Consider the following 26,891-nt stretch of genomic DNA (forward strand, 5'->3'; position numbering starts at 1 on the left):
ACCAAGTAATATTACTTTAATTCAAATAAATGGAGTTCCTGTTGTGGTTCAATGGTAATGAATCCAACGCGTATCTATAAGATTTGATCCCTTGTCTTGCTCAGTGGGTTAATGATCTGGCATTGCCATGAACCACAGTGTAGCTTGAAGTCATGGCTCGGATCTGGAGTTGCTGTGGCTATGGTGTAGGCCAGCAGCTACAGCTCTGATTTGACCCCTCTCCTGGGAACTTCCACATGCTGCAACTGTGGCCCTAAAAAAAAAAAAAAAATTAGCAGTATTTGGCCTGCAGAGTATTTAGGACTTTTTAAAAACCTAGAAAATGTTAATTTGGGGCACAACTTTTAAGAAAGTAAAAATATAAAAATTCTAAAGCCATAGAAAATCAGGCTGGATGTATTTTAATTGTGGAAATAAAATTAATGAGATATTAAACTATCAAATCTACATTTTTCCTTATGAACACAGTCTGTATCTACTTCCTGAAAATTATTTCGGAGCTAGTCAACATCCAAAAATAGAAGTATTATTATTCCTATCTTGGTTTATAATTTAATGAATCAATAATGTTACCTTAGTCAACAACACAGATAACCTGCATTATGTCAGATATATAAAACTGATACAGAAATCATCTAAATGCTTTGAAATAGTAGAAACTGAAGGCTTTATGCATTTTTAAATTAATGGCTTTGGCAAGAGGAACTAGGGTACTTAAAGATACCATAACATCTTAAAATCTACAATGATGGGGAAAAACTATCAATCATAGGTTTTAAAACTCACAAGTTATAATAATGTAAAACAAATTTGCCATTTTAGCAGATTTACACCATGTTTATACATGCAACATAAATTACAAATATGTATAACATTAAAATTCCATCTAAAACAAAAAATGATGTACAAAATGTTTATGATAAATAAAATTATTGCATTTAATATCATTTTCTTGAAAACCAAAATTACCAAATTTCTTAACATCATATCAAAGATGAACAATACCAATTCAAATTAGAGGAAATATATGCCAATGTCAGCTTCTGACAACAAAAATAAAAGGTTCAAGCCCTGCAAGTTTGTCTGATTCAGTTCAGGTAATCATGGCAACAAAAGAATATTTAAAATTATTTATCATTATGCATAATGAAGGAAAGCATTACAGATAGCAGAGTTCTTTCCCACCATAAAATTATTTACACCCATTTATTAAGCTAGTAGTACTAGCTTAAAGAGGTACTGATATATTCCATTTGTAATAATTTCTCTTAAGCAAACAATTGTCTTATAGCTGGAGCATGTTGAAGAAAATATTGTCTCATGAGTCTCTTTTGTTCTCGAATCTCATTCCCTAAGAGTTCAAGGGACTGTGAGAGAATCCTGGATGGCCTGATGAATGTGTTAAAATCAAGCAGTGTATTTGTATTCTGAAAATACTCTTATAAGATCCACACAAATGTTGCTTGGGTTGTGGAGCTCCTATTTCTCCCACTGGCACTATGACAACTGAAGAACATTTGTTATGAAAGTTTCACACCAATTTTGTTTTGTTCCTTCTTCATTAGCCGCTGCGCTTCCTTTTCCATTTTCTTCCTTTGTTGTTCTGCTGCTCTCTTTTCCCTGTCTGCTATCTTCTGCTGCCTGAAAAGAAACGCATTTGCATTTTAATTTTTAGAAAATACCAGAGGTAAAATGGCAAGTAAATTCCAGAAACAGCACTGCCCTTTTACTATCATCAAATGTAACTTTAAAAAGTCTTCATTCTTCTCACTGCTTTGAAAATTTCAAAGATTTTCAAAAACAGTACGTGTTTTAATTCTTGGAACATGACTTGCAAAATAAAAAAAGGTATTATCTCTGTTTTAAAAATAAGTAAAATGGGGCATCCAGGCTAAGTGAATTGCCCAAAGCCATCAAATTAAACACAAGGATTTTAAGAACCCACATCTCCTGATTCTCTTCTTCAGATTATTTTCACAAAAACACTATTCCCATTAGTCCACACCTTCTTTTTGATACCATTCAGAAAAGCCTAATATTTAGGATTAAATCTTCTATTATAATAATAGATAAAAAACAGTCAGCTAAAGGATGTCCAGAAAACAGATGTGCAGAACACATGCAAAAGGAAAATGGAAATTTAAGACTTGGCTTCTAAATAGAACTAGAAATCTATTTAAGAATTAAAATTCGACCAGCTGTGCTAATGAAGGGGCAGAAGAATGGTGGGTATTTACTAATTACACATTTTGAAACACCTCTCCCCAGTCCCTCCCTAACTCCACTGATCCAGAATCACTAAACCCCTCTATCTTTATTGATTGATTTGTACGGGGAGTGGGAGTAGAAGTTGGGTGATAAAGTATGAAGAAGGAGAGGAACAGAAGTTAGTCCGGATATGAAGGTTCAGGGTATGAGAAAGTAAGTCAAGAAGCATGCAAGGCTGAGGAAGGAAGCTCAGCTACAGGGCACAGCTGGCACAAGATAGGCAACAATGGCTTATATACAGAAAAATCTAGTGTGGATTACTATATATGGGCAGTTCAAATACAGTGAGTGAAATGTATATACAATTCTCAATCACACTTATAAATGGGAGTAACCAGAGGTATAGATGAACAGAATTCAAGAAAGTAGGCTTATCTTAGGCAACATTTTAACCATCACTATCAACGAACTCAAGTTGCAAAAGAATATTAAAAAAAACCCCTACTTTTCACTAGCTCTGCTCACTTTCAAGCAAAACTGGTAGTCTGAACTAAAAACATCAAAATGTCAGTAACAAAAAGAGAAATAATTATAAAGAGTCGGCTAAGTTACAAACAAATAAGATAATCAAATTTTGACCTAGTAACTGGCTGAAATACAAACATCAACAGTTAATATTTCTGGCACAAGAGGCAACACTACTGCAGACAAAATATATTTCTCCTGTCCAGATACATGTCTAGAATCGCTCTACTGTACCAGAATCTTTTTCCTTAATGATATCGATCACAGTACTGGTAGTATTTAAGGTGGCAACACGGGGAGTTCCTGCTGTGGCTCGGCAGTAACAAACTCAAATAGTATCCATGAGGATGCAGGTTTGATCCTTGGCCCCACTCACTGGGTTAAGGATCCGGCGTTCTATGAGCTGTGGTACAGGTCACAGATGCAGCTTGGATCTGACATTACTGTGGCTGTGGTATAGGCCAGCAGCTGCAGCTCCGATTCAACCCCTAGCCTGGGAACTTCCACATGCCATGGGTATGGCCCTAAAAAGACAAATATTTTAAAAATATTTATTAGAGTTGATTTGCAATGTTTTGTCAATTTCTGCTGTACAGCACAGTGACCCAGTTATACACATAAATACATTCTTTTCCTCACATTATCCTCCATCATGTTCCATCACAAGTGATTAGATCTAAACCCCTATGCTATAAAACAAATAAAGTGGCAATGGGAAGCAGGCTGGGTTAGAGAATATGGATTATGGATTCACTTTTAAAATTCTGGGGGCTGTAACAACATATAGAAGGCTCCAGGTGTCTTTGGCCCTACTTATGCAACTCACAGAATGAAACATGTCTATTACTAACAGGCTCCCTCTCTCGAACTGTCTTGTCAAAAGCACTAAGTTTGAGTTTTTTGGTCTTGTTTTGCTCAGGATCAAGAGACACAGTGGAAAAAAGGGTTTTGTACAGTCAATGTTCAACTACTTATGAACTCATAAACTATACAGTGCTGTCATTAAGATTAGTGGATTCAAAATGAATACACCCTTGTGGGGCTATTCCTTTATCCCTGTGGTTGATGACACCAATAATCACTAGAATTCCCCAAATGTCCTAAATATTCAGACTTCTATAGCTATGGTTTATCCAAAAGAAACAGGATGAAAAAAGAAAATAGGTTATATCTCTGATGATCCATGCAACATAAATACTGCTGTTTACAACAAATTTTATTTTACTTTAGTCTTTTTAGGGCAGCACCTGTGGCATATGGAAGTTCCCAGGTAAGGGGTCAAATCAGAGATACAGCTGTTGGCCTACACCACAGCCACAGCAATTGCAGGATCCCAGCTGCATCTGCAACCTACGCCACAGTTCCAGCAATGGTGGATCCTTAACCCACTGAGTGAGGCCAGGGATCAAACTACCATCCTCATGGATACTAGTCAGGTTTGTTACTGCTGAATCGCAATGGGATTTTACATCAAATTTTACAAAATTTCCACAACAAATTTTAAAACCATTTCCTTTACACTGACTAATTATCAAACATAAACTAAATATTTAAAACACTCACAACTTTGACTTTTATAATGTGACCTGTTTCTGTAAAAAAATTTAAAAAAATATGCGGAAAACAGTTAAGGGCAAAACCAAAAATAGGTCAGCCTCCCAGTTATTTAACTGCACCCTCTGCTGCTTGTTCAAGGTAACTGCAATTTATTGGTAAAGACAGGAAAGGAAAATACAAAAATGAAAGCAGTTATTTTGTTAAGATAATCAGATAAAGGGTAATTCATTTTTTTCCCAATTATAAACCAATATTTGAAAAAACAATATCACTGAACTTTATAATATTTAAAAATGAAGAAGTATTTTAGATACATTTCAGGTCTAAATTTTCATTAGCGATGATAGTCACAGACTTTCTTAAAGTAAATTCTCTTCCTATCCTTTGACTTAATGTAGTAGTAGCAAGCATTAAGTTTATTGCTCACAAAAACAAAGAAATAAGAACATAACCAACAAAAACAAACTTGAAAACTTCTAGAATATTTTCTGTAGAATGTGCAGTAAGTTCCTGACTTACGTTACCTACCTCAGGGCTTTCAAGTATATCAGCTAAGATACACATACAAATGTGGAGTGCAATACAAGTAATTTTCAAATATCAGTGCTATACACTGTTATATTCAAATGAGCAGTGCTGGAACCATGCTAGACTATGGGAAAATAAAACTAAAGGTATAATTTCTGACCTAGAGAACATAAACTGTTGTGATTCATATTTCATAGTAGGATATTCCAAGAGATTAGTATATTTTATAAGGGAATGATGTATAAAGCCTATAGTGCAATATGGTGTATACATGTAAAACATCTCATTCTCCATTAATAAATTATTCTTTTTATCTATAATGCTTTAAATTCTTGGTTTCCGTAAGGTTTTAATTATATAAAGTTGCATATGTAGTCTGAACTACAAAAAAGTATCCCGTAAGTTTCAATACCTAAGGTTCCAATGAGAATGAAGAAAAATGTAGCATTTGGCAGAATAAACTTTCTTGACCTTAAATGTAACATGAACAAAACCAGTTCTACTCAGGCTGCAGTGTAAATATTACTCAGATACCTCAGAACTTCTTCAGCTTGCCAGGCTGCATCTTCTTCTTCTTCCCATGCATTGGTATTTTCCTGCCAGGTATCCAAATCACCTAATTCAGGCTACAATAAAACAAAACAAAACAAAATTATGATAGTCAAAAGCCATTCTTTTTCTACTCACCAGTTAAGAAGAGTATCTTTTTTTTTTTTTGTCTTTTTGTGATTTTTTGGGCTGCTCCTGCGGCATATGGAGGTTCCCAGGCTAGGGGTCTAATTGGAGCTGTTGCTGCCAGCCTACGCCAGAGCCACAGCAACGCGGGATCCAAGCCGAGTCTGCAACCTACACCACAGCTCACGGCAACGCCAGATCGTTAACCCACTGAGCAAGGGCAGGGACCGAACCCGCAATCTCATGGTTCCTAGTCGGATTTGTTAACCACTGTGCCACGATGGGAACTCCAGAAGAGTATCTTTTAAAGCATAACTCAGACCTTCTCACTGTTCTGTCTTTTCCACTTTCTTATCACATGCTGCACAGGCTCAAATGATTGCCTCTGGTTTTACCTGGAACTGAGGGGCTTCCTAAAACACATGCCCTTGGTACTCAACAGTCCTGGCAAGTCCAGCTTTCTTCCTATTTTACATTTTAAAGGGTACTCCTTTTATACTAACTTTTTTTTTTTTTGCCTACTTTAGTTTGGAATAGACAAGAGTAGAACATTTTTTTTTTTTTTTCTGTTTCTCTCTTCAGTAAGGAGGAGGAGTAGGGGTGGAGGAAAAAGAAACAGGCTGGTCTCAGACTGGATTAGAAAAGCTTGACTGGACTACACTGTTCTGGGGAGACGAACTGGAAGAACCAAAGTTTCCCAACTAGCATAGTCACTTCCATTTAAGCACAAGTAATTTCTAGATTTTTCAGTGGCACTTACTGTCTGGGTCCCAAGCAAACATGAAAAGTCAGGCAAAATTTACTCTTTAAAGGGCAATTTCTATATTGTGCTTCTTTTTGCCTGTCCTACTTATTTGACACCATTGGGTTGGCCACACTACCTCCCACTATTCCCCAGATCTCTAAAAGTTCACCTTTTACTTCCACAAACCAATGAAAATGCTCATCCTGGAATGTTAAGTTGGTGGGGAAAAGATTACATGCACAAAATTACTGGCACTAACCTGTGAACAGATTTATTATATTCTCGTTTGAGTACTTACACCTAAAATCGAAATAAAATGTGTTGAATTTTTCTGCTCCTAATCATAAATGAAATTCCATCTCTGTTAAAATTATCTTTAAACTATTTCTGATTATCTGTTTCATATAAATTTCTAAAAGAAAACCACCTAAATCAAAGAAAAAGGGTTTTAAAGTCACTGAGACAAAATATAAATGACTCTCTTGAAAAGTCACACAGACATATCCTCCTGACAGCAGGAGGTGGAAGTCTAGTTTCTTTGTATATTTGTCAGTAGGAGTAGCTGATTGCCTTCTTTTCCACCTTTGCTAATATGTTAAGGTTTAAAATGTGTCTTGTTATTTTACTTTGAATTTCTTTAAGAAATAATAAGATCAAACTTGCTTCTTCATGTTATCAGAATATGTCTATTTCTTATTTGCAAATTTACCCATTTTTCTACTGAGGTGTTTGACTTTTAATGTATAAAACATTTTGATATAAAAAAGGTGGAACTACTAAGCCTATTAAAAAAAGAGTGCCTGATCCTTTAGTAGAGATGGTCTTTTAAGTAAAAAAAAGCTGTAGTTGACAGATATGCTACGTAAAACTAAATACATCTGTCCATCAAAAACTCCGAAACGAAACTATAAAGCTGATAAAAAACTGAAAAGTGTAAAACTAACAGAAAAAAAGTTAACTTCCTTAGTTTTAAAAAGAGCAATCACAACAGTTCAAATGATGAATTCCAGGAAGAATGTACAATTTAAAAGAGGAATATAATTTGTGGAATGGGCAGTAAGGTATTTTTGGTGTAGAGCACAAAGTGCAGTAAGTTCCCATTCTTTGTAGGTAATGCCCCTGTATTCTGCCTGCTTGGTAGGGAAATATCTGGGAACAGCATTGGAAACCACCTCTTCTAAACCCTGTAAGCGGTTCACATTTTTAACTTAATAATAAGCTACATCAGCATTATAATTACTTACAATTATGACTAGGTGGCAAATGTATTAATTCAGTGAGAAAGCTTGAACCACTTCTCCAATATGGATCAAACATAAATGAAGTTTAAAATTCAGAAATACAAAATGAAAAACTAAATACTATGATGCCATGCTCTTTTACAGAAATTATCTGCAGTGCTATTACGCTCTCATAACATCATGTAACTTCAGAAGAGTTATCAAAATTTGTAATATTTGGAGTTCCCATCGTGGCGCAGTGGAAACGAATCTGACGAGGAACCATGAAGTTTCAGGTTTGATCCCTGGCCTCACTCAGTAGGTTAAGGACCCGGCCTTGCAGTGAGCTATGGTGTAGGCCACAGATGCGGTTCAGATCTGGCACTGCTGTGGCTATGGTGTAGGCCAGCAGCTATAGCTCCAATTAGACTCCTGGCCTGGGAACCTCCATATGCCATGGGTGTGGCCCTAAAAAAAGACAAAAAAAATTGTAATATTTATGCGTATGAGCATTTACTTAGTATTGTGTCTTTCCCATTAAAATACATTCTTCTGAGTCAAGGAGTACGTATTTTGCTTACTTTCTAATATATTACCAGCACCTAGCACAGCATCTGGCATTAGCAGGAAAATTTTTGATAAATGAATTAAAACATACATATACATGGGCCTCCTGGGAAGAGGGGCCTAGGAAGTGCCTGTGAAATTTTAAAAAAAAGGTAGAAAAATAAATAGAAGTGGTGGTTTAAAACAAAGTCTGCAATGGAGCTCCCATTGTGGCTCAGTGATTTCAGGACCTGATGTTGTCTCTGTGAAGATGCAGGTTTGATACCTGGCCTTGCTCAGTGGGTTAAGGATCCAACATTGCCACAGATAAGGCAAAAGTCGCAGCTGCAGCTCTGATTTGACTCCTGGCCTAGGAACTTCCACATGCTGCAGGTGTGGCCGTAAAAAGAAAAAAATAACACTATGCAAATTTTTTGACACTCCTTCTTCAAGAGGTGGAGCTTAATTCCTCTCCCCTTGTATGTCAGCTGGATTTAGTGACTAGCTTTCAATGAATAAAATAATGTAGAGGCGGCAGTGTTTCACTTAGAAGATTAAGTCATAAACAGGCATTTTTTCACCCCTGCATGCCTTCCACTCTTTTTCTCAGTGATCATTTGTTCTGCGAAAGTCAGTGGTTACATCATAAGGGCTACTCAAGCAACCCTATGGCGAAGTCCATGGCAGGGAACTAAGGCTTCGTGCAGTTAAGGAACATTAATCTACCAGGCATGTAAGTGAGCCGCCTTTGAAATGAATCCTCCAATCCCAGCCAAGCCCCCAGACAGCCATAGTTCAGCAATGACTTGCTTAGAAACTCATGAGAAACCTGAGCCAGAACCACCCAGTTTAGTCACCCCTGGATTCCTGAAACTATAAGAGATAAGAACATTTATTGTTGTCCAAACCACTAAATGCAAGGTTGTTATACAACAGTAGATAACTTATATAATCAAGCAATCAACAATTACTAATCAATAATTAATCAATCAAAACATACTTAAAAGCTGGGGTATGGGGAGGGGTTTAGGACAGGGTATGTTTTAAAAAATTCAAAGCTGATTCTGATAGCCTTCAAGACTAAAAAAGTTATATATTGTCCTCACTGCTTTTGTTCTTTAAAGTGTTGTATTTAAGTCAAATCCATTTTAAGTTAAACCCCACTTTAAATGTAAATATATTCTACTAGGGAAAAATTCATAACATACTTAAAAAAAACCTGCTTTTTAAGTTAAATTTTAATGGTAATACCTTTAAAGGTCGTATTTTTAAATAACATTCTGTCTCTACCTTTTATGTATACAACGAACTCTGATCTTAGTATCTGATGTAATTTATAATATCAAAAGGTTAGGATTGGTAACCTCTCTTGATAGGCTAAGCCTGTTTCAAAGTCATACAAATACAAATACTATGTTCAATTCATTTTAATTTTTTTCTTCTTTAAAGAAAAGAGAAACGAAAAAGAAAAACTCTTGCCTAGATAGTATGAACATACTTACAGACTGATGAATAAAAGGCATATCTTGTGTAGCTGCTAGCCTACTAGAGAAACCTGTGCTACCATCTGGGATGCCAAAATTTAATGGTTCTCTCTTCTTAATAATGATCTGAAAGATTAATTGAAACAGAATTACAGGAATATTTTACGCATCACACATAAAAACGGACAAATGTATTAACTGACAAAAGCATTTTATAATTATTTAAAATGTGCTACCTTTCTTCTTTTAAAATTTACAATGTAGAATTTTTTTTCCCCAAATTCTATAAAGAGCACCAAAATTCTCAGGCAATTGTCACACAAATCAGTTATATTCTAAGAAAAATTACATTTCACTTTTTTCTAAAACAAATTTTCCTCTTCCTCCTTTTTTCCCTACTTTCCCTAGACTCCTAAAATATAACTAGGCATTTTTAGTCACTGTATTAAATAAGAACATGTATCAGATCCTACCAAAAGTATAACCAGTTTTCTAAGCATGTAGATATCTAAGAATACATCAACTCTTTCAGGCCCGTAGTATTAGCTTTGTAACTTAAAAGCATTTTCAGGAGTTCCTGTCGTGGCCCAGTGGTTAATGAATCCGACTAGGAACCATGAGGTTGCGGGTTCGATCCCTGGCCTTGCTCAGTGGGTTGCCATGAGCTGTGGTGTAGGTTGCAGACACAGCTCGGATCCCGCGTTGCTGTGGCCCTGGCATAGGCCAGTGACTACAGCTCCGGTTAGACCCCTAGCCTGGGAACCTCCATATGCCGCAGAAGCAGCCCTAGAAAAGACAAAAAAAAAAAGCATTTTCATTCTAATTTAAGGTACTATTGTAATATCCTGAGTTCCTGTTAAGAGCAGCAACAGACTTTCAAAATAAAAGGTACTCATCTACTAAGAAAATAACTTAAAACTGCTTGAAAAATAAACAACTTAATGCTTTTCAGCACTGAGACATTTGGGCAATTCAACAAAAACAATTATGATTGCATATGTAAATGTTATCAGCCTTGAAAATCTAAAAATAAATGTATAGCTGAAACTGGCTGGAGGTAGAAGAGGGTGAACAACCCTATTAGTAAATTATGGAATAGATAATGTCTTCATTTTATGAAGTATTTATAAAAATTATTTTCTATGCTTGATTGAATAAGAAATGGAACTTTGAGTATTTTTTTGAAACAATAGAAAGACTGATGAGGTAGATTGGAATAATAACATTACAGTATTTGAAAGAGGGATAAGAGGGGAAGGATGGTATGAAATAAACCCCCATTTACCATCGTATGCAGTCAGTGGACAATATCTGTGATTGGTAGATCAAGACACAGCAATACAAGAATACTGTGTACAAATATGATTAAAAAAAATACTAGAAGCCCAAACACAAAAAGTTCTGTGAGTGGCTGCTTCTGGGAAGTAGAATTGGTATGAAGAATGATGGGGCAGAAGTCCATTGCTTTTCATTATAAGCTTTTCTATATTCTTTGACTTAAAAAAATTTTTTTTAAATGTATAAGAACTGGAGTTCTTAGCAGAAACAAATCTGACTAGTACCCATGAGGACACAGGTTCTATCCCTAGCCTTGCTCAGTGGGTTAAGAATCTGGCAGTGCCATGGGCTGTGGCGTAGGTCAAATTGTTGTGGCTGTGGTGTAGGCCTGCAGCTATAGCTCTGATTTGACCCCTAGCCTGGGAACCTCCATATACTGTGGGTGCAGCCCTGAAAAAAAAAAAAAAAATTCTAAGTACTATATTGACAAAAAGAAAGGAAAACAGCCATTGTTCTTTCTCTAATAATTCCTTGCCATCTTTAAGTGACCGTCCATATTTGACTCAAAAGGGATAAAATCAAGTGTGGATGACTATACAAACCCACAATTACTTAAGTTCTCAGAGCCTTGCTACAGTTTTATAATGGTTATGAAACAATGAAAACTACTCAGTTTGTACACATCACTAAACTAGGAACTCTTTTAAGGTTGGAACTGTATCTTATTCAGCTTAGTCTCCATAGCAGAGACTGGAGTCTAGAATCTGACATTGCAGTAGGAGTTCTATAAATGCTTAGATACAATTTTAAAAGACTTAGGGTACAATTTACTAGATCTGTATTCAAATCACTTGAGTGTATAAACTTGTTTAACATGACAGAAAACACAACTGATAATTAGAAATAGGCTTTCTAACAAATACTAAGTACACTAATTTAAATTATAGGAATCTGAAGATTAGTTTAATTATTTAATCTCCAAAAGCACAAATCTTTAACATACTTTCTGGGTTTTCCTTATAGTTGGTGTCATGTCTTTAAAATAGTCAGGTTCAAGTTGTTCTAAAGCATTTTGTTGCGTTGCCACATTCCCATTCCCTCCTTCAATCTTTACACTTGTGGGTGCATCTTCATCCCAGGAAGTCCACTCTTCAACATCTGTCTAAATTTAAATGATCAATATTGTCAACCACAAAACAGCTACCTAATTAATGCCTCATTCATCATTTACTAGAAAAATGAGCTTTCTAAAACGCTGGTTTTCAAACCTTTCTGAAACATAAATTTTACATCACATACCAAAACTAGATCAAAAGTCTTAAAAAATACTCCTACTGTGAGTTACACAGTCTGTTCTATCCATTACAAAACAAAACAAAACAAAATGCTTTGAAAATTGAACGGACATTAAAACTACAGTCCACAGGAGGACTGGAGCTTGCAAACTAAGCTTAACCAGGTTCACTGACTAATAAAATAATAAATAATAACATTCTTCATAGGATTTTAATAAGATAGTCTCAAACATAATATTCAAAATATCCATGATATAATCTGAAATTATTCAGCAAAGAATCAAGAAATCTCAACATGAATGGAAAAAGTCAATCAATAGACACTAACCTCAAGATGATATAAATGTTGGAATTATCTAAGACTTTAAAATAAATTTAAAAATGTTCCAGTAGGCAACACGAAACACTCTTAAAACTAATGGAAAAAAATTAGAAAATCTCAGCAAAGAAATAGAAAATAAAAAACAAAATTAAAAATTTAGAATAAAAAAAATTAACAATAACAACAACAAAAATCCTGACAACGACTACCAATTAATTTCATGACAAACTAATGGTCTGCAATCCTGTTTGAAAAATATGGTTTTGAAACACTTATTCAACCTTTAAAAAAATTACCTGCTTAGGAACTGATGAATAATCAACTGTAGTTGGCAAAGTTATTTGGTCTCCACTTAACTTTCGTCCTCTGCCAGATCTACAAAAATGAAATCAACAAATTAGAGTCTTATAAGAGAAGGTCTTTTTCAATTTTTGAATTATTTATTTTAATAATTAACAGTTGTTTGTTAGGGTATGAAAAGAAAAAAGCATGTATCAGATGTCTTTCAAATGTTTTTTAAAATACTGGGCAGGATAATACAACTGCTTTTTGGCTGAGGACTCAGAATGACAGTTAAACTCAGGAGGAATATAAAGCCAAAAACAAAAATGCAAACAATATTCCTGAGAGTACTTGTGAATTCTATAGGTGAAGCTCTGGGATACTTAGGCTGTTTTAACCAGGGTAACCTGGCTTTTGTTTGTTTTATATAGTTGGTTTCTTATTAAGTTACCTATTAAACTATTCAAAAGTTTGAAAATCCCAATTTTGTTTGGGGTTTCTCTGTTCAAGTTTTTTTTTTTAATATAAAAATAATACTCATGATGTAGTACGTAAAGAAATAATTCCACCTATCTCAAAACATCTTGATAATAAAACAATTATGTACATAAAATCTTTCTGATGATTGTAATACTGAAAGTTTGCTTATCTCTGAAATTATATAGTACCAAGGATGTCATTTTAAGGAAAGATATAAGAATCTGAATGAATGAAACAAATTGAACCTCTACTTTCTATATTTGAAAAAATATATAAAGTAAATAAAAATCTGAAAAAAAGTATATTTTTATTAGTATTGTTTTACTAGAGATAATGAAATGAATGCTACGATCAAGATATTTAGCTTAAACATAGTATCTCTGCCTTTCTGTAATTATGAAGGTATCTAAAATCAGCAAGAAGATAACCAGATCAATTTGAACATAAAATTTGTTTACCTGCATATTAATCTTTTTAGGAATGAGAATACTGTTGCTAGGCAGGTACAAACTTTAAATAACCGAAACTGTGTGATAGCCATGGTGGGAATCAAAAACCTGTGGAAAAAAGCACAAAAATAAATGCATTTCATAAGCTATACTCATCTTCTAAAGTCAGCTTGAAAAGTACTATTAGGAACTGTAAAAATCAGACATATCTTTTACTTTCCTTTAGAAAGCACAAATATAACACAGTAAATTTTAAATGTAAATCATCCTGAAAAGAAAGTTTTGAAGTGCTTTCAATAACTGAGTGGAAAAAATCTTTTCAAAATATTCTGAATGATTTTTTAAAAGTAATTGTACTTAAATTATCTGTTTATATTTCTAATAAAAATGAAAAATCAAAAAGTATAAAACAGTATATATTGTCTTCTATACCTTTTGAAATTTGAATCATAGGAACATTAATAGTACTAGTCGAAATGTCTTTATTTTTTTTTTTCTTTCTGTGACCATACTGCGGCATATGGAAGTTCCCAGGTCAGAGGTCAAACTGGAACTGCAGCTGGAATCTACCACAGCCACGGCAATATCAGATCCAAGCTGCATCTGTGACCTATGCTGCAGTTTACAGCAATGCCAGATCCTTAACCCACTGAGTGAGGCCAGGTAAGGAACTGCATCCTCACAGACATCAGGTCATTAACCTGCTGAGCCACAAGGGGAACTCCCAAAGAATCTTTAAATTTTTAACTTCTAGATAGATACATTTTATCATATCCATTTTGTAGCTGAAGAAATTGAGAGGAAAAATACTTAAGGCACATAGCTAGTAAACTGAACATAACTATAGAGCTTACCTAGTCCAGTGATTCATATATTTAAAGAAATAATGATAACTGGAGTCACCCTTAGTAAATCAATTAAATCATATTTTCTAAGGGGTAAAGTCTAATTATAGCTAATAAACCAAAAGAGAGAATAAAAAATACTCAAAAGGAAAGGCAGCAGAAAATAAAGGAGAACAAATGTTAGATGGGACAACAAATAGAAAGATGATAGAATTAAACCCAATGAGATCAATAATCTCATTAAATGCAAATTTAAAGCCACAGATGGCTAGGCTTGATTAAAAAAGCAATTAGGAGTTCCTGTCATGGCTCAGTGGAAACGAATCTGACTAGCATCCATGAGGTCACAAGTTTGATCCCTGATCTCACTCAGTGGGTTAAGGATCCAGCATTGCCATGGCTGTGGCATAGGCCAGCAGCAATAGCTCTGATTCGACCCCTGGCCTGGGAACTTCCATATGCCACAGGTATGGCCCTAAAAAGACAAAAATAAATTAATAAATAATAAATAAAGCAATTATATCATTATATGCTGCCTATTAAAAATGTATTTTAGGAATTCAGTCATGGCTCAGTGGTTAATGAACTTGACTAGCATCCATGAGGATGGGTTAAGGATCCGGTGTGGCCGTGAGGTGTGGTATAGGTCACAGATGCAGCTTGGATCCTGCGTTGCTGTGGTTCTGGCGTAAGCCAGTGGCTATAGCTCTGAATGGACCCCTAGCCTGGGAACCTCCATATGCTGTGGGTGCAGCCCTAAAAAAACAACAACAAAAATTAATAAAAAAAAAAGTGTACTTTAAATGTAAAAACATAAATAGGTTAAAAGCAAAAGGATAAGGGGAAAATATGCCATGCTAACACTATAAAGTGACTTATTTTAGTGCAGAAAGTAGATTTTAGGGAAAATAATATTAACAGGCATAAAAGTGTTCATTTCATAATGATAAAGAGGTTAGTTAATCAAAAGTACGTAACAATCTAAAATATGTATGTCCCTAATAGGGAGTTCCCATCGTGGCTCAGTGGTTAATGAACCTGACTAGTATCCATGAGGACATGGGTTTGATCCCTGGCCTCACTCAGTGGGTTAAGGATCTGAAGTTGCTGTGAGCTGTGGTGTAGGTTGCAGAGGCAGCTCAGATCCCGTGCCGTGGTAGAGGTCGGCAGCTACAGCTCTGATTCGACCCCTAGCTTGGGAACCTCCATGTGTCACAAGTATGGTCCTAAAAATATATATATGCCTATATATATATATATATATATATATATATATATATGCACCATTATATATATATATGCCATTATATATATATATATATGCCATTATATATATATATGCCAATATCATGAACAAGTGACATTACTAGAGAGTCTAGAAATGAAGAGGATGAGAACTTTATACTAATATTTGATAAATGAGATGAAATGGGAAGTTCCTTGAAAAAAACAAATTATACAGAAGCACAGCATGAATAAATAACCTGAAAATTTCTTAATTTATTAAAGAAACTGAATTTGTAGTTAAAAATCCCCCTAGCCCAGATGGCTTCACCAGTATATTCTACAAAATGCTTACAAGGCAATACCAACTCTACAACAAACTGCCAGAAAACTGAAGGAGAGGGATTACTTACCAATACATTCTTTGAAGCTAGCATTACACATTACACATTATACTAATCAGACCAAAGACATTACCAGAAAAATAGAGACTATTATTTTATGAACACAGACCCAAAACTTAAAAATTCACAACCAGCTAGATATAGAACGTCTTCAACCTGATCAAGGACATCTATGAAAAGTCAATAGTAAATGAGACTTAATGGTGAAAAACTAGACACCTCCTACCTAGGATAATGAACAACACAAGCACATTTGCTTTCATCACGTCTACTCAACATTGTAGCAGAGCTTCTAGCCAGTGCAATCAAGCAAGAAAAGAAAATAAAAGGCATTCAGATTGGAAAGGAAAAAGAAAAGCCTCTCTACATAGGAAATTCAATGGAACCTATAATCAACTGTATTTTTACTTGTTAGCAACAATCACAAATTGAAATTTAAAAAAATATTTATAAGAATATGGAAAATATAAAATACTTAGGGATAAATCTAATGAAAGCCTTGTATACTGGAAACTATAAAATACCTGTTAAGAGAAATTAAAAGATCCTTATTAACTTAAAAAGTTCTTTCAGGACTCAAAAAGTTGATACTGTTAAGATAAAAAACTCCCCTTGGGGAGTTCCCGTCGTGGCGCAGTGGTTAACGAATCTGACTGGGAACCATGAGGTTGCGGGTTCAGTCCCTGCCCTTGCTCAGTGGGTTAACGATCCGGCGTTGCCGTGAGCTGTGGTGTAGGTTGCAGACACGGCTCGGATCCCGCATTGCTGTGGCTCTGGCATAGGCCGGTGGCTACAGCTCTGATTCAACCCCTAGCCTGGGAACCTCCATATGCCGCGGGAGCGGCCCAAGAAATAGCAACAACAAAAAAGACAAAAGACAAAAAAAAAAACAAAAAACTCCCCAAACTTAACTACAGATTCAATGAAATCCCAATCAAAAATCTCAAAAAGCAACCTCTTCCCTCTACAACTTGACAAGCTAGCTTTAACATTCACATAGAGGAGTTCCCGCTGTGGCACAATGGGTTAAGAATCTGACTGCAGTGGCTTGGGTCACTGTGGAGGCGAGGGTTCCTTCCCTGGCCCAGCAGAGGGCACAGTGAGTTAAAGGATCCAGTGTTACCACAGCTGTGGTGTAGGTCACAGTTGCAGCTTTGATTCAATCCCTGGCCCAGGAACTTCCGTATGTGTGGGAGCAGCCATAAAAATAAAAAAATAAAATTCATATTGAAGTGCAAGGGACTTTTAACAATTAAAACAATGTTAAAAAGGAATAAACTAAAAGGGCTAATACCACCTGATTTCAAGATTGGCATAAAGCTATAGTAATCAAAATGGTGTAGTACTGGAGTCAGATTGATAAATAGATCAATGGAACAGAATGTAAGTTACAGAAATAAGACCCACAAAATATGAACAACTGAAATTTGATGAAGATGTGAAAGTCATTCAGTGGAGAAAGGATAGTCTTTTTTGACAAATAATGCTAGAAAAACTGGATATCCATATGCCGAAAAACCCTACAAAAACACAAAAAACTTCAATCTATATTTCACACCATTTAAAAAAGTAGTCAAAATGGATCCTAAACCTAAATACAAAACCTAAACTACAAAACTTCTAGAAAAATAAAACTGGACAAAATCTTTGTCACCTGGGTTATATAAAGATTTTTTTAGATGTGACACCAAAAGCAAAATCCATAAGATAAAAAAAAAAGGATAAACTGGGCTTCACTGAAATTAAAAACTTGTAATCTACTGGGAAGAGAATCTGAAAGAGAATGGATGTGTGAGTATGTATAACTGAATCACTTTGTTGTATAGCAGAAATTATCACAACATTGTAAATAACTATACTTCAAAAAAATTTTTTAAATGAAAAAACATTAAAAACATGATTCAAAACACCATTAAGGGAACAAAAAGACAAGCCACAGATTGGAAGAAAATCTTTGCAAAGTATTGATCTGACAAAGGACTTGTATTCAGAATATGTTAGGACCTCTCAAAATTCAATAAGGAAACAACACAATTTTTAAAAATGGGCAAAAGGTGTGAACACTTAAAAGAAGGTATACAATGGTAAATAAGTACATGAAACAATGGTCAACATCTTTCATCATTAAAGAAATGCAAATTAAAAATACACTTAAAAGAAGTTCCTGTCCTGGTGCAGTGGAAACAAATCTGACTAGGAACCACGAGGTTTTTGGGTTCGATCCCTGGCCTCGATCAGTGGGTTAGGGATCCGGTGTTGCCGCGGGCTGTGGTGTGGGTCGCAGACGAGGCTTGGATCTGGCGTTGCCATGGCTCTGGCGTAGGCCAGTGGCAACAGCTCCGATTGGACCCCTAGCCTGGGAACCTCCATATGCCGCGGGTGTGGCCCTCAAAAGCCAAAAAAAAGAAGAGAAAAAACTTAAAAAACTACTACACACATATTAGAATGACTCAAATTAAAAATACCAAGTACTGTTAAGGATATAGAGCAACTATAACTCTCATACACTGGTAGTGGGAAGGTAAAATAGTACAGCTATTTTGGAAAACAACTGGCAGTTTCTTACAAAGTTAAACAAACATGTACCATACGACATTCTCTCTTAGGAATTTATCCAAAGTAAATGAAAGCATACAGCCATACAAAAACATACTGTTTTTGAATAGCAGCTTTATTTTTAATAGTGCCAAACTGGGAAAAACCCAAATATACATCAACAGGTGAGTGAATAAACACACTGTGGTATATACACATGAAAGAATACTAACCAGTAATAAAAAACAATGAACTACTATTGCAAGCAATAGCATGGATATGTCTCAAAATAATTATACTGAATGAAAGAAGCCAGACCAAAAAAAAGAATATATACTATATGATCCCACTTATTTAAAGAAACTCTAGATAATACAAACAAATTTGTAGTTATGAAAAATAGGTCAGTGGTGCCCTGGGATGGGGCAGGAAGGGGTGGGAAGTATGGATTACAAAGGAGCATGAGTAAATACTTTTCAAAGTCCTGGGTATACCTACAATTTTTACTGTGGTGATGGCTTCACAGGTATGTATATATTCATCAAAACTGATAAAATTTTATATTTTAAATAGATGCAAATTATTCTATGTCAATTTAGCTCAAAAACCTAGTTAAAACAATCTATTCTAATATGACTTTTTAAAAAAATATTATGTCACTTATGAAAGTTTTCAGATTCTGGTTAGAATCTTAAAAGAAGTAATTGATACTATTTTTTTCTTTTTTTTTTTTTTGCCACAGCCACAGCATGTGGAAGTTCCTAGGCCAGAGATCAAATATGAGCTGCAGCTGTGACCTACAGCAATACCAGATCTTTAACCCACTACATCAGGCTGGGGATCAAACCTGTGCTGCTGCAGAGACAACGCCAGATCCTTAACCTGATGCGCCACAGCAGGAACTCCCACCATTATCTTGAATTAATTTTAACTCCTTCTAATGGGAAACTAGTCAATTAGTGACAAGAAACATACTACAGAATTTCCCTAGGAATAGAACTCTGATTTCACGAGAGCATTTCAACATACCGTAATAGTTAACTCTTCTAACACAGGCTTTCTTCTTAGTGCTTTACATGTAATAACTCATTTAATGCTCAGAACAACACTATGAAGGACTTAAGGCAAGTACTATTTTATCCCTGTTTTACATAGGGAAACCAAGGCACAGAGGGATTAAGACACAAAGCTGTTAAGTTACAGAAGTGGAACTTGAGTGCTAGCTTTGGCAGCACCTATACTAAAACTGGAATGAAACAGAGAAGATTAGCACGGCCCCTGCGCATGGATGACACGCAAGTTCATGAAGCGTTCCATATTAAAAAAAAAAAAAAAAAAAGTGGAACTTGAAACCAGGGAGTCTGGTTCTAAGGCTTGAGTCCTGAAAGATGACACTCATACTGCTCCCCCTGATTAAATCAAAAGATATGATTCCATATAAAAGAAATGTTAGGGAATTGGGAACCACTTAAAGCCATACAACCTCAGGATAAGAAATTCTCAAAAATGATAAAAAAGGTATTATTTTGCTAGCCTTTTAAAAGCAGTACTATTTTCAAATATTTCTTTATATATTATAGTCACCTATACCATCTATATGTACTACACATATTATCCTAACAGTCACTAACTTAAATATTTCTTAAAATGAGTTTTGGAATACATTAGACTTAAATATATTAAGTAGTCATAAATTTCCTCATTCAGAGTCGCAAAATAAATACACAAGAGGGAAAAGGAACCTAAAATTTGTTAATTCATGAAATGGTCATTTCTCCACTGTAGAGAGAGTAGATCACATGTTAAATTAAGCTATAAGAAATTACAGGTATAAACACACACACAGAGGAATGATGTTTCTGACAATGCAATTTTATGTTTTAGCTTTCCCTCAGCTTTTATTTATCAAAAGACTAAAATTACTTAGTAAGCATTTGGAATCATGATTCTTATATTGGAATAATTTGAATATATCAATACATCATCCAACTTTTTAGTTTTCTCAACCAGCAAACTAAGATACACTGAAATTAACTTTTCTGCTCAATGTGAGGCAAGAAGCTAATAAAAAGGTCACAACTAAAACTCATCTTACTCCTGGTCCATTAGGAATAACTTTCCAAGCAATCATTACTGTCAGTTAATACCAATATATGAAGTAGAGTGATTCCATAAAAAAAAAAAAAGGAAAATATAATTTGATATTTTTTCCCAAAATAGAAAACAAACAGTATATCTGGATTTTAGGTCTATACATATTTAAAAAGGAATAAGAAGTAACTTAATTATCATGGAGCCAAATTAAAAGGACAGCTATATGTTCCATCTAATCAAAATTAAAATGCTGATTTGTTTTTTAAAATTAATATACATGAGTATAAGCAATAAAATTTATAAATATACTATAAATATTAAAATCTCACTGGAAGTTCCTGCTGTGGCACAACAGGATTAGCGGCATCTCTGGAACACTAGCATACAAATTTAATCCTCAGCCCAGCACAGTGGGTTAAGGATCTTGAGTTGCTGTAGCTGAAACATAGGTCTCAACTGTGAATATGATTCCCAGCCCAGGAGCTCCATATGCCTTGCGGTGACCAAAAAAAAAAAAAAAAAAAAAAAACTCCCTGGATAAATACTTTATCACTGTACTAATAATGTGCTATTTCAAAATATATTTCATGTAGATTAAAGCAGAGAGGACTATTTTATTTTTATTACTAGATATAACCTCCTAAAGTCTTGAAAATAGCATGTAATAGTTTTCTCAACTAGAAAGATATTACATTGAGTAGGTTAAAAATTATACAGTAAATAAGAGTGGTCACCTCCAAAAGGGGGATGGTATGGAGAGAACTAAGATCTATATCTCAATCCAAGTGGTAGCAACATTAGTATGCTTTACTGTATACACTGCCTGTGTGTTATACCTTAATGTAAAATTTCAAAACATAAATAATAAAAACAAAACAAAACCAGAAAGCAAGGAAAACACAGTTAACTTTTGCAGTACCTAGTTCTAACAGCTCTGTAGAGCCACTAACACTACTGCCTTCTAAACAGAGCAAAATACTTTCTACTTCTAGGGTTAGAAGGGTAAAAGGGCAAGTGGACTCTTTAGAGTAACAGAGTTCCAAAAGGCTCTCTTTTAGCAATGCGCATGCATTCTGTGCATGTGCAGGCTGTCTCGTCATATGAACTGAAAGATTTTCTGAATGCCTATGCTTGAAGTCAGTCTATTAATTGAGAGAATGAAAAAAAGTGACTCTAAAAGAAATGAACAAACTAAATATTAAGAATTTCACTGTTTAAGTAACTTAAATACTTCTGTCAGGAGTTCCTGCCATGGCTCAGGGCAAACAAATCCAACTACTTATCCATGAGGAGGCAGGTTCAATCCCTGGCCTTGCTCAGTGGTTTAAGGATCTGGTGTTGCCATGAGCTGTGGTGTAGGTCACAGATAAGGTTCAGATCCTGGGTTGCTGTGGCTGTGGTATAGGCTGGTGGTGTAGCTCTGATTTGACCCCTAGCCTGGGAACTTCCATATGCCACAGGTGTGGCCCTAAAAAGACAAAAAACAAAAAACAAACAAAAAAAAACTTCAGTCAAAAGCATCCCCAATCTTCAGCAATTTACTAGTATTCAAATAATGCAGTAACTTTGACCACTTTCTTTCATCCCCTTTACATGCAAACTGCCAAAAAGACCTTATTCTATTTTCTAATACTACTCATATCTTCCCCAATTCCACTGCAATCTCCCTAGCATAAGCCTTTATTAGTTCTTGCTGAACTACTGCAAAGTCCTAATTCCAACATTTTTCTCTTACTGCACTTTTACTTTTTATTTTGCACAGTAATTATTTCTACATACCTTATTCATCCTTCCCTTGAGCATCTAATTCACCTGTTACCTCCAGTTATCATTTGCAAAATAAGATCTGAAAACAAGGTTTGATTGCTTTATTGTGAGTAGAATGAGCTGAACAACTAAGATGATGAATAAGAGCTTGATTTTTAAAGCTGATTTGTCAAGAATAAAACTCTTAACCAAAATAAAACAAACTCCCCTAAATGAAGATTTAGGCTACATTTCAAGACATAAACAAACAAACAAAAAAGATAGCTAGGAAAGAAACTATAGAGTATGTAGCACTAGAGGAGAAGGGGACAGAGTTGAGGAGATATTCTATCAGGATGTTTTGAAGGGAGAGGACATTTAATAGATAAGGAGGGAGATAAGGATTTACTCAAATGCAGAGAATAAATTCCATAGAGAGCCTTGGTAGTAATGGTCAGCATCCTGCCACAAATAGTGCTGTCAGTGTTCAATAAGTATATGTCAATTTGAATGACTTCAATGGTAACTAAAAATAAAATTTAAAATTTTGTTCCAGCAGTAAATCTATTATGGCCAGCAGAATAGAATTCTCTCCCTAGCAATAAAGAATATCCTCATGCTGTGGAAAATTTGCTTTAGTGATTAATGAAAGAGAAAAACGAATATTCATTGATCAGCTACTATGTGCCAAGCACTAAGTATTATTTCACTTAACCCATAAAACCATCTTATGAGATATTACTATTCTCATTTCAAAGAACTGAAGCACAGAAAGTAAGCCTATGTTTCCATGTACCCTCACCCAAAGATCTAGATTCAAACCTAAGTCTATGTAATTCAAAAGCCAAGAATACCTCACTAATAATAAATTTCCTGGTAATTCAGTCACGGTATTATAATTTCCAAGATAAATTACTAACCAGTTGCACTGAACCCTAGTGAAAATGTATTCAAGTTAACTACCAAGCAACACTTTGAATTTTTATCAATTACACTGATTTGAAGGCAGGAATATTCTTTGAGACCCATATTTACTTAATGCTCCAATTCAATTCACTATGTGTATATATATATATATATATATATATATATATATATACATATACACATAGATATATTTAGCACCTACTATGTAACAGGTACTGCCCTGGGTGATAGGAAACACAACCAACAGAGAAACCCTGTGTTTGCTGCTCAATGGTCATAAGCACTACAAGGGACTACACTACAAGGGCAGGAGGACCCCCATCAATTTTGCTTAGTTTGGTATTTCTAGGCCTTAGCCATGCCAAGCACATGGTAAGTACTCAAATATTTACTGAATGAAGGGAAAATGTCATTCCTTGAGCGATAAGTTCTAGACATTGTATGTTCTGTGGCCTTACTGGAATCCTAAAAACAAAAAAGATAAGTTTCACTATTCCCATTTAACAGATGAGGCTGACCTCAATTGCTAATGACGCCCAGATTCACTCACCCAGAATTTAAAGAGACCCCTAAATGCAAAAGCCCAGGCTCTTCTCATACCACATATCGTTTAAGAAGCCTCTTCTTTAATTTTACATTCAGTGCCTCACTTGATTTTTGAAATGCTCTCTAGATCACCAATCTGAGAAGTACACATCTTAAACTACTGCATTTTAACTGCTTCAAAGTACTTTCTAGAACTGAAAAATGCTAATATAATAAAACTTCCTTAAAAATTACTACAAAAACACAAAAACTTTACATATAGCAGAAGTAAGGTTCAGAACCATGAAGCAACCTAATCTCAGGCCTTCTGGACAAATTACGTCTCTAGGAAATCAACAGTAATGATAGTTTGGCTATGTCAAGTGAAAAAGATTCACCTAAAATTTTAAAGAATGCTGCATTTGAAACAGAAAGATTGAATTTATCTTTCTTCTGTATCATTCCATGTAAACTGTGCATCTTTTGAGTACAGTTCCTACATCAGAATTCCTTAAATAAACCAAACCAAGGTCTATGTTGCTACATACCAAATAGGTCATTCACTGCTGTATCTTTAAAACGTATTTTTGATTTTGAAAATGTTAAACACCATACTATCTGATCCAATACAGATTATCCTCAAATTAAGCTTGTAACTCTCTGAGGTAAGCGAAGGTGTATTACAAGCCTCCAAAAATAAAATCTACCCAAACTCACTTAAATTTGAAAAAGCTGACTTCGGCAGCGGCAAGTGAAGGGGAACTAGAAGTAGAATGTGAGAGAGGGTTGTAAAGTCGGAACACCAGATCATCTCTGACAACTCAGTCAGGCCCTCAATACGTGACACCACTGAGGCTCTTACAAAGGCAGAGAAAAGTCTCCTGAAAGATTCAAACGTAAGTTTTAGAACCAAAATGCTTTAACTTCAGATTACCCACCTGAAATTGTCTGATGAAAAAAAAAAAAAATCATGCCCACTGTACAGATGAGAAAAGTGACAGGAGCGTTTTCAGGTTACACAATCCGACGCCATGCGCACCGCCTTTTGTGAAACGCTCTTAATTGCTCCTAGTGGGTGCCCAGAAGGCTGGGAGTAGGGTTTTGAAAAAATCTGCCAGGGAAGGAGCAAGGCCTGTAGAGGAAGGGCAGGAAGAACGGGAAAATTTCCCTGTGGAGGGCAGATTTAGGGGCTCCGGGGTTTCTGGGCCGGCGCACCGCAGGCCAGTCCCCCACGCGTGAGCGTGGCATGGTGAGGGCTGCGCGCCAGCGGCCGCTTCGGGTCGCGATTCCCTCACCCCAGAGGTCAACCTGACCCGGAAACAGTACCCCAGAGTTGCAGCCGGCTAGGGTGGGGGGAAACTGGGCGGAGGGGCGAAAGGGAGGAGGAAGGACGCGAAGTGCAGGGCAGAAAGGAGGGCCAACCCAGGAAGGGCAAAGGACACTCCCCCTCCCCCAGGGCCCGGGTCAGAATCAGGGTGAGGGTGGGGGAGGGAAGCCCCCCGCGGGAGCGCGCGAGCCGCACACACTCACCTGCCCCTCCCCCTCCCCGCCCGCCCGGCGGAGGCTCCGAGCTGCCGCGGGACGCGCGCGCACACAAGGCGCGCGCACGCGCGCTGCCGATCTCTTCCTCGAGCTCGCGCTCCTGCCTTTCAGTCCCAGTCCCGCTCATTCAAAGCCGGGCGCGCGCTCCGTCTCTGGCGCCGTTGCCGCCTTGCAACTGCCATAGCCGCCCCCTTCTTGGGAAACCCTCCCCCTGTCCCACCCCTGCCCCTCCTTCTTTGCCCTCTAAGGCAGCTCTCCGTAGTCCCAAACCTTCACTTCCGCACCCCGCCCCAAGTCCTGCCTTGCCCAATAGGCTAGAGGCTGTGGGTCCGGCGTCGGAGCTGAGAGCCAATAAGCGCTGCGGGAGCGGGCAAGTGGCTGCGGCTGGCGTGGCAGCAGCCCCGGCTCAGTCTAGAGTAGTTTTTTTGTGACCGGTGCTGGCTGGACAGGCTGTTCTGTTGCGGAGTTCCTGGGCTCATGTGGTGGTGTCCTACTTTCTATACAGAGTGCTTCTGCTCCAACCATTCCCATTTTCGTTAAACCCACAGAATCCCCCTGCCATATGGGACCAAGAGAAATCAGTGTTTAGACTGTGAAAAGTTAGGGCACCCCCGCTGTCTTAGTAGGCCAGATCTCAATCATTCCACCACTTTAGGGTGGAAGAGTTCAGTTCAGGATTTATGTTCCTTCAAGCAATTTTTTTACTCCTCCAAGTAATCCAAGGAAATTGGATTTCCTCTAACTGAAAGTTAAAAAGTGGCACTTCACCGTGTCTCTGCGTTTGTTACTGGGTTCCAAACTAAGAAGTTCTGTGGTTCTCTTTTTGAAATCTGATTCTTTTTTGTTTCTTCTTAAACCGTGTGCTATTAAAAGGCAGACATGTTTTGCTATTGTGGGCAAAGGGCCCTCATAAAATTTATCTGCTCTATTGATGCATTGTGACTGGTGAGAGAGGTTGAAAGTTTATATGATCAAAGGCTGGAAGCTGTTCATGCAAATTGTTCCTTAACCAGACTTTTTCTACCTGTTTTTTAGTTACAGTTACCTTTGTTCTGTCACCCTGATCAGCCCTTACCTACCCACTTAACTTTCTAGTACCTCTATTCCCACTCCCACTCCCACTCCCACCCCACTCCACCCCACCCCAATCTGTACCACCTTTCTGTTAATAACTTAACTTGTTCATCCCCAAGAAGGGAAGAAAGAATGTTTCTGACTGTTGCTCTGGAATGATTCTGTGTAAACTTGGATAAATTATTCCATCTCTAAACCTCAGTTTCCTCCTTGGTAAAATGGCCACAATAGGGTCGGTCTACTTCATGGGTAATGTTTACAAAGCTTTTAGGGCAGAGTCTGACACAGACCAGACATTCACAGATAAGAACTATTACCAAAAAAAAACAAAAACAAAAAAAACAAAAACTGTTACCACCTGCTAGTAGTACTATGATACTA

At 36.4% G+C, this 26,891-nt stretch overlaps 1 protein-coding gene and 1 non-coding gene across 5 annotated transcripts; one reads left to right on the forward strand and one right to left on the reverse strand.

Moving 5' to 3' along the window:
- Positions 1 to 913: 913 nt before the first annotated feature.
- On the reverse strand, positions 914 to 25,642 carry EBAG9 (estrogen receptor binding site associated antigen 9). 4 transcript variants are annotated; one of them, XM_047783402.1, is made up of 8 exons: positions 25,425 to 25,642; positions 24,833 to 25,026; positions 13,604 to 13,702; positions 12,680 to 12,758; positions 11,770 to 11,928; positions 9,507 to 9,614; positions 5,353 to 5,444; positions 914 to 1,641 (listed from the first exon to the last, which is right to left on the reverse strand). In XM_047783402.1, exons 3-8 carry the CDS (start codon positions 13,684 to 13,686, stop codon positions 1,521 to 1,523), a joined length of 642 nt encoding a protein of 213 aa, XP_047639358.1. In that variant the 5' UTR covers positions 13,687 to 13,702; positions 24,833 to 25,026; positions 25,425 to 25,642; the 3' UTR covers positions 914 to 1,520. The 4 variants fall into 4 exon arrangements, with proteins under 4 accessions (XP_047639358.1, XP_047639357.1, XP_047639359.1 ...); XM_047783401.1 differs by lacking the exon at positions 25,425 to 25,642 and having other exon boundaries at positions 24,833 to 25,346; XM_047783403.1 differs by lacking the exons at positions 24,833 to 25,026; positions 25,425 to 25,642 and adding an exon at positions 24,612 to 24,741.
- LOC125130200 (U6 spliceosomal RNA) lies at positions 19,819 to 19,925 on the forward strand. The gene has a single exon (XR_007135695.1). It is a non-coding gene; the product is annotated as a U6 spliceosomal RNA (small nuclear RNA).
- Positions 25,643 to 26,891: the final 1,249 nt, after the last annotated feature.

Source organism: Phacochoerus africanus, chromosome 6 (genome assembly GCF_016906955.1).
Source record: "Phacochoerus africanus isolate WHEZ1 chromosome 6, ROS_Pafr_v1, whole genome shotgun sequence".
In the NCBI taxonomy this organism is placed as follows: Eukaryota; Metazoa; Chordata; class Mammalia; order Artiodactyla; family Suidae; genus Phacochoerus; species Phacochoerus africanus.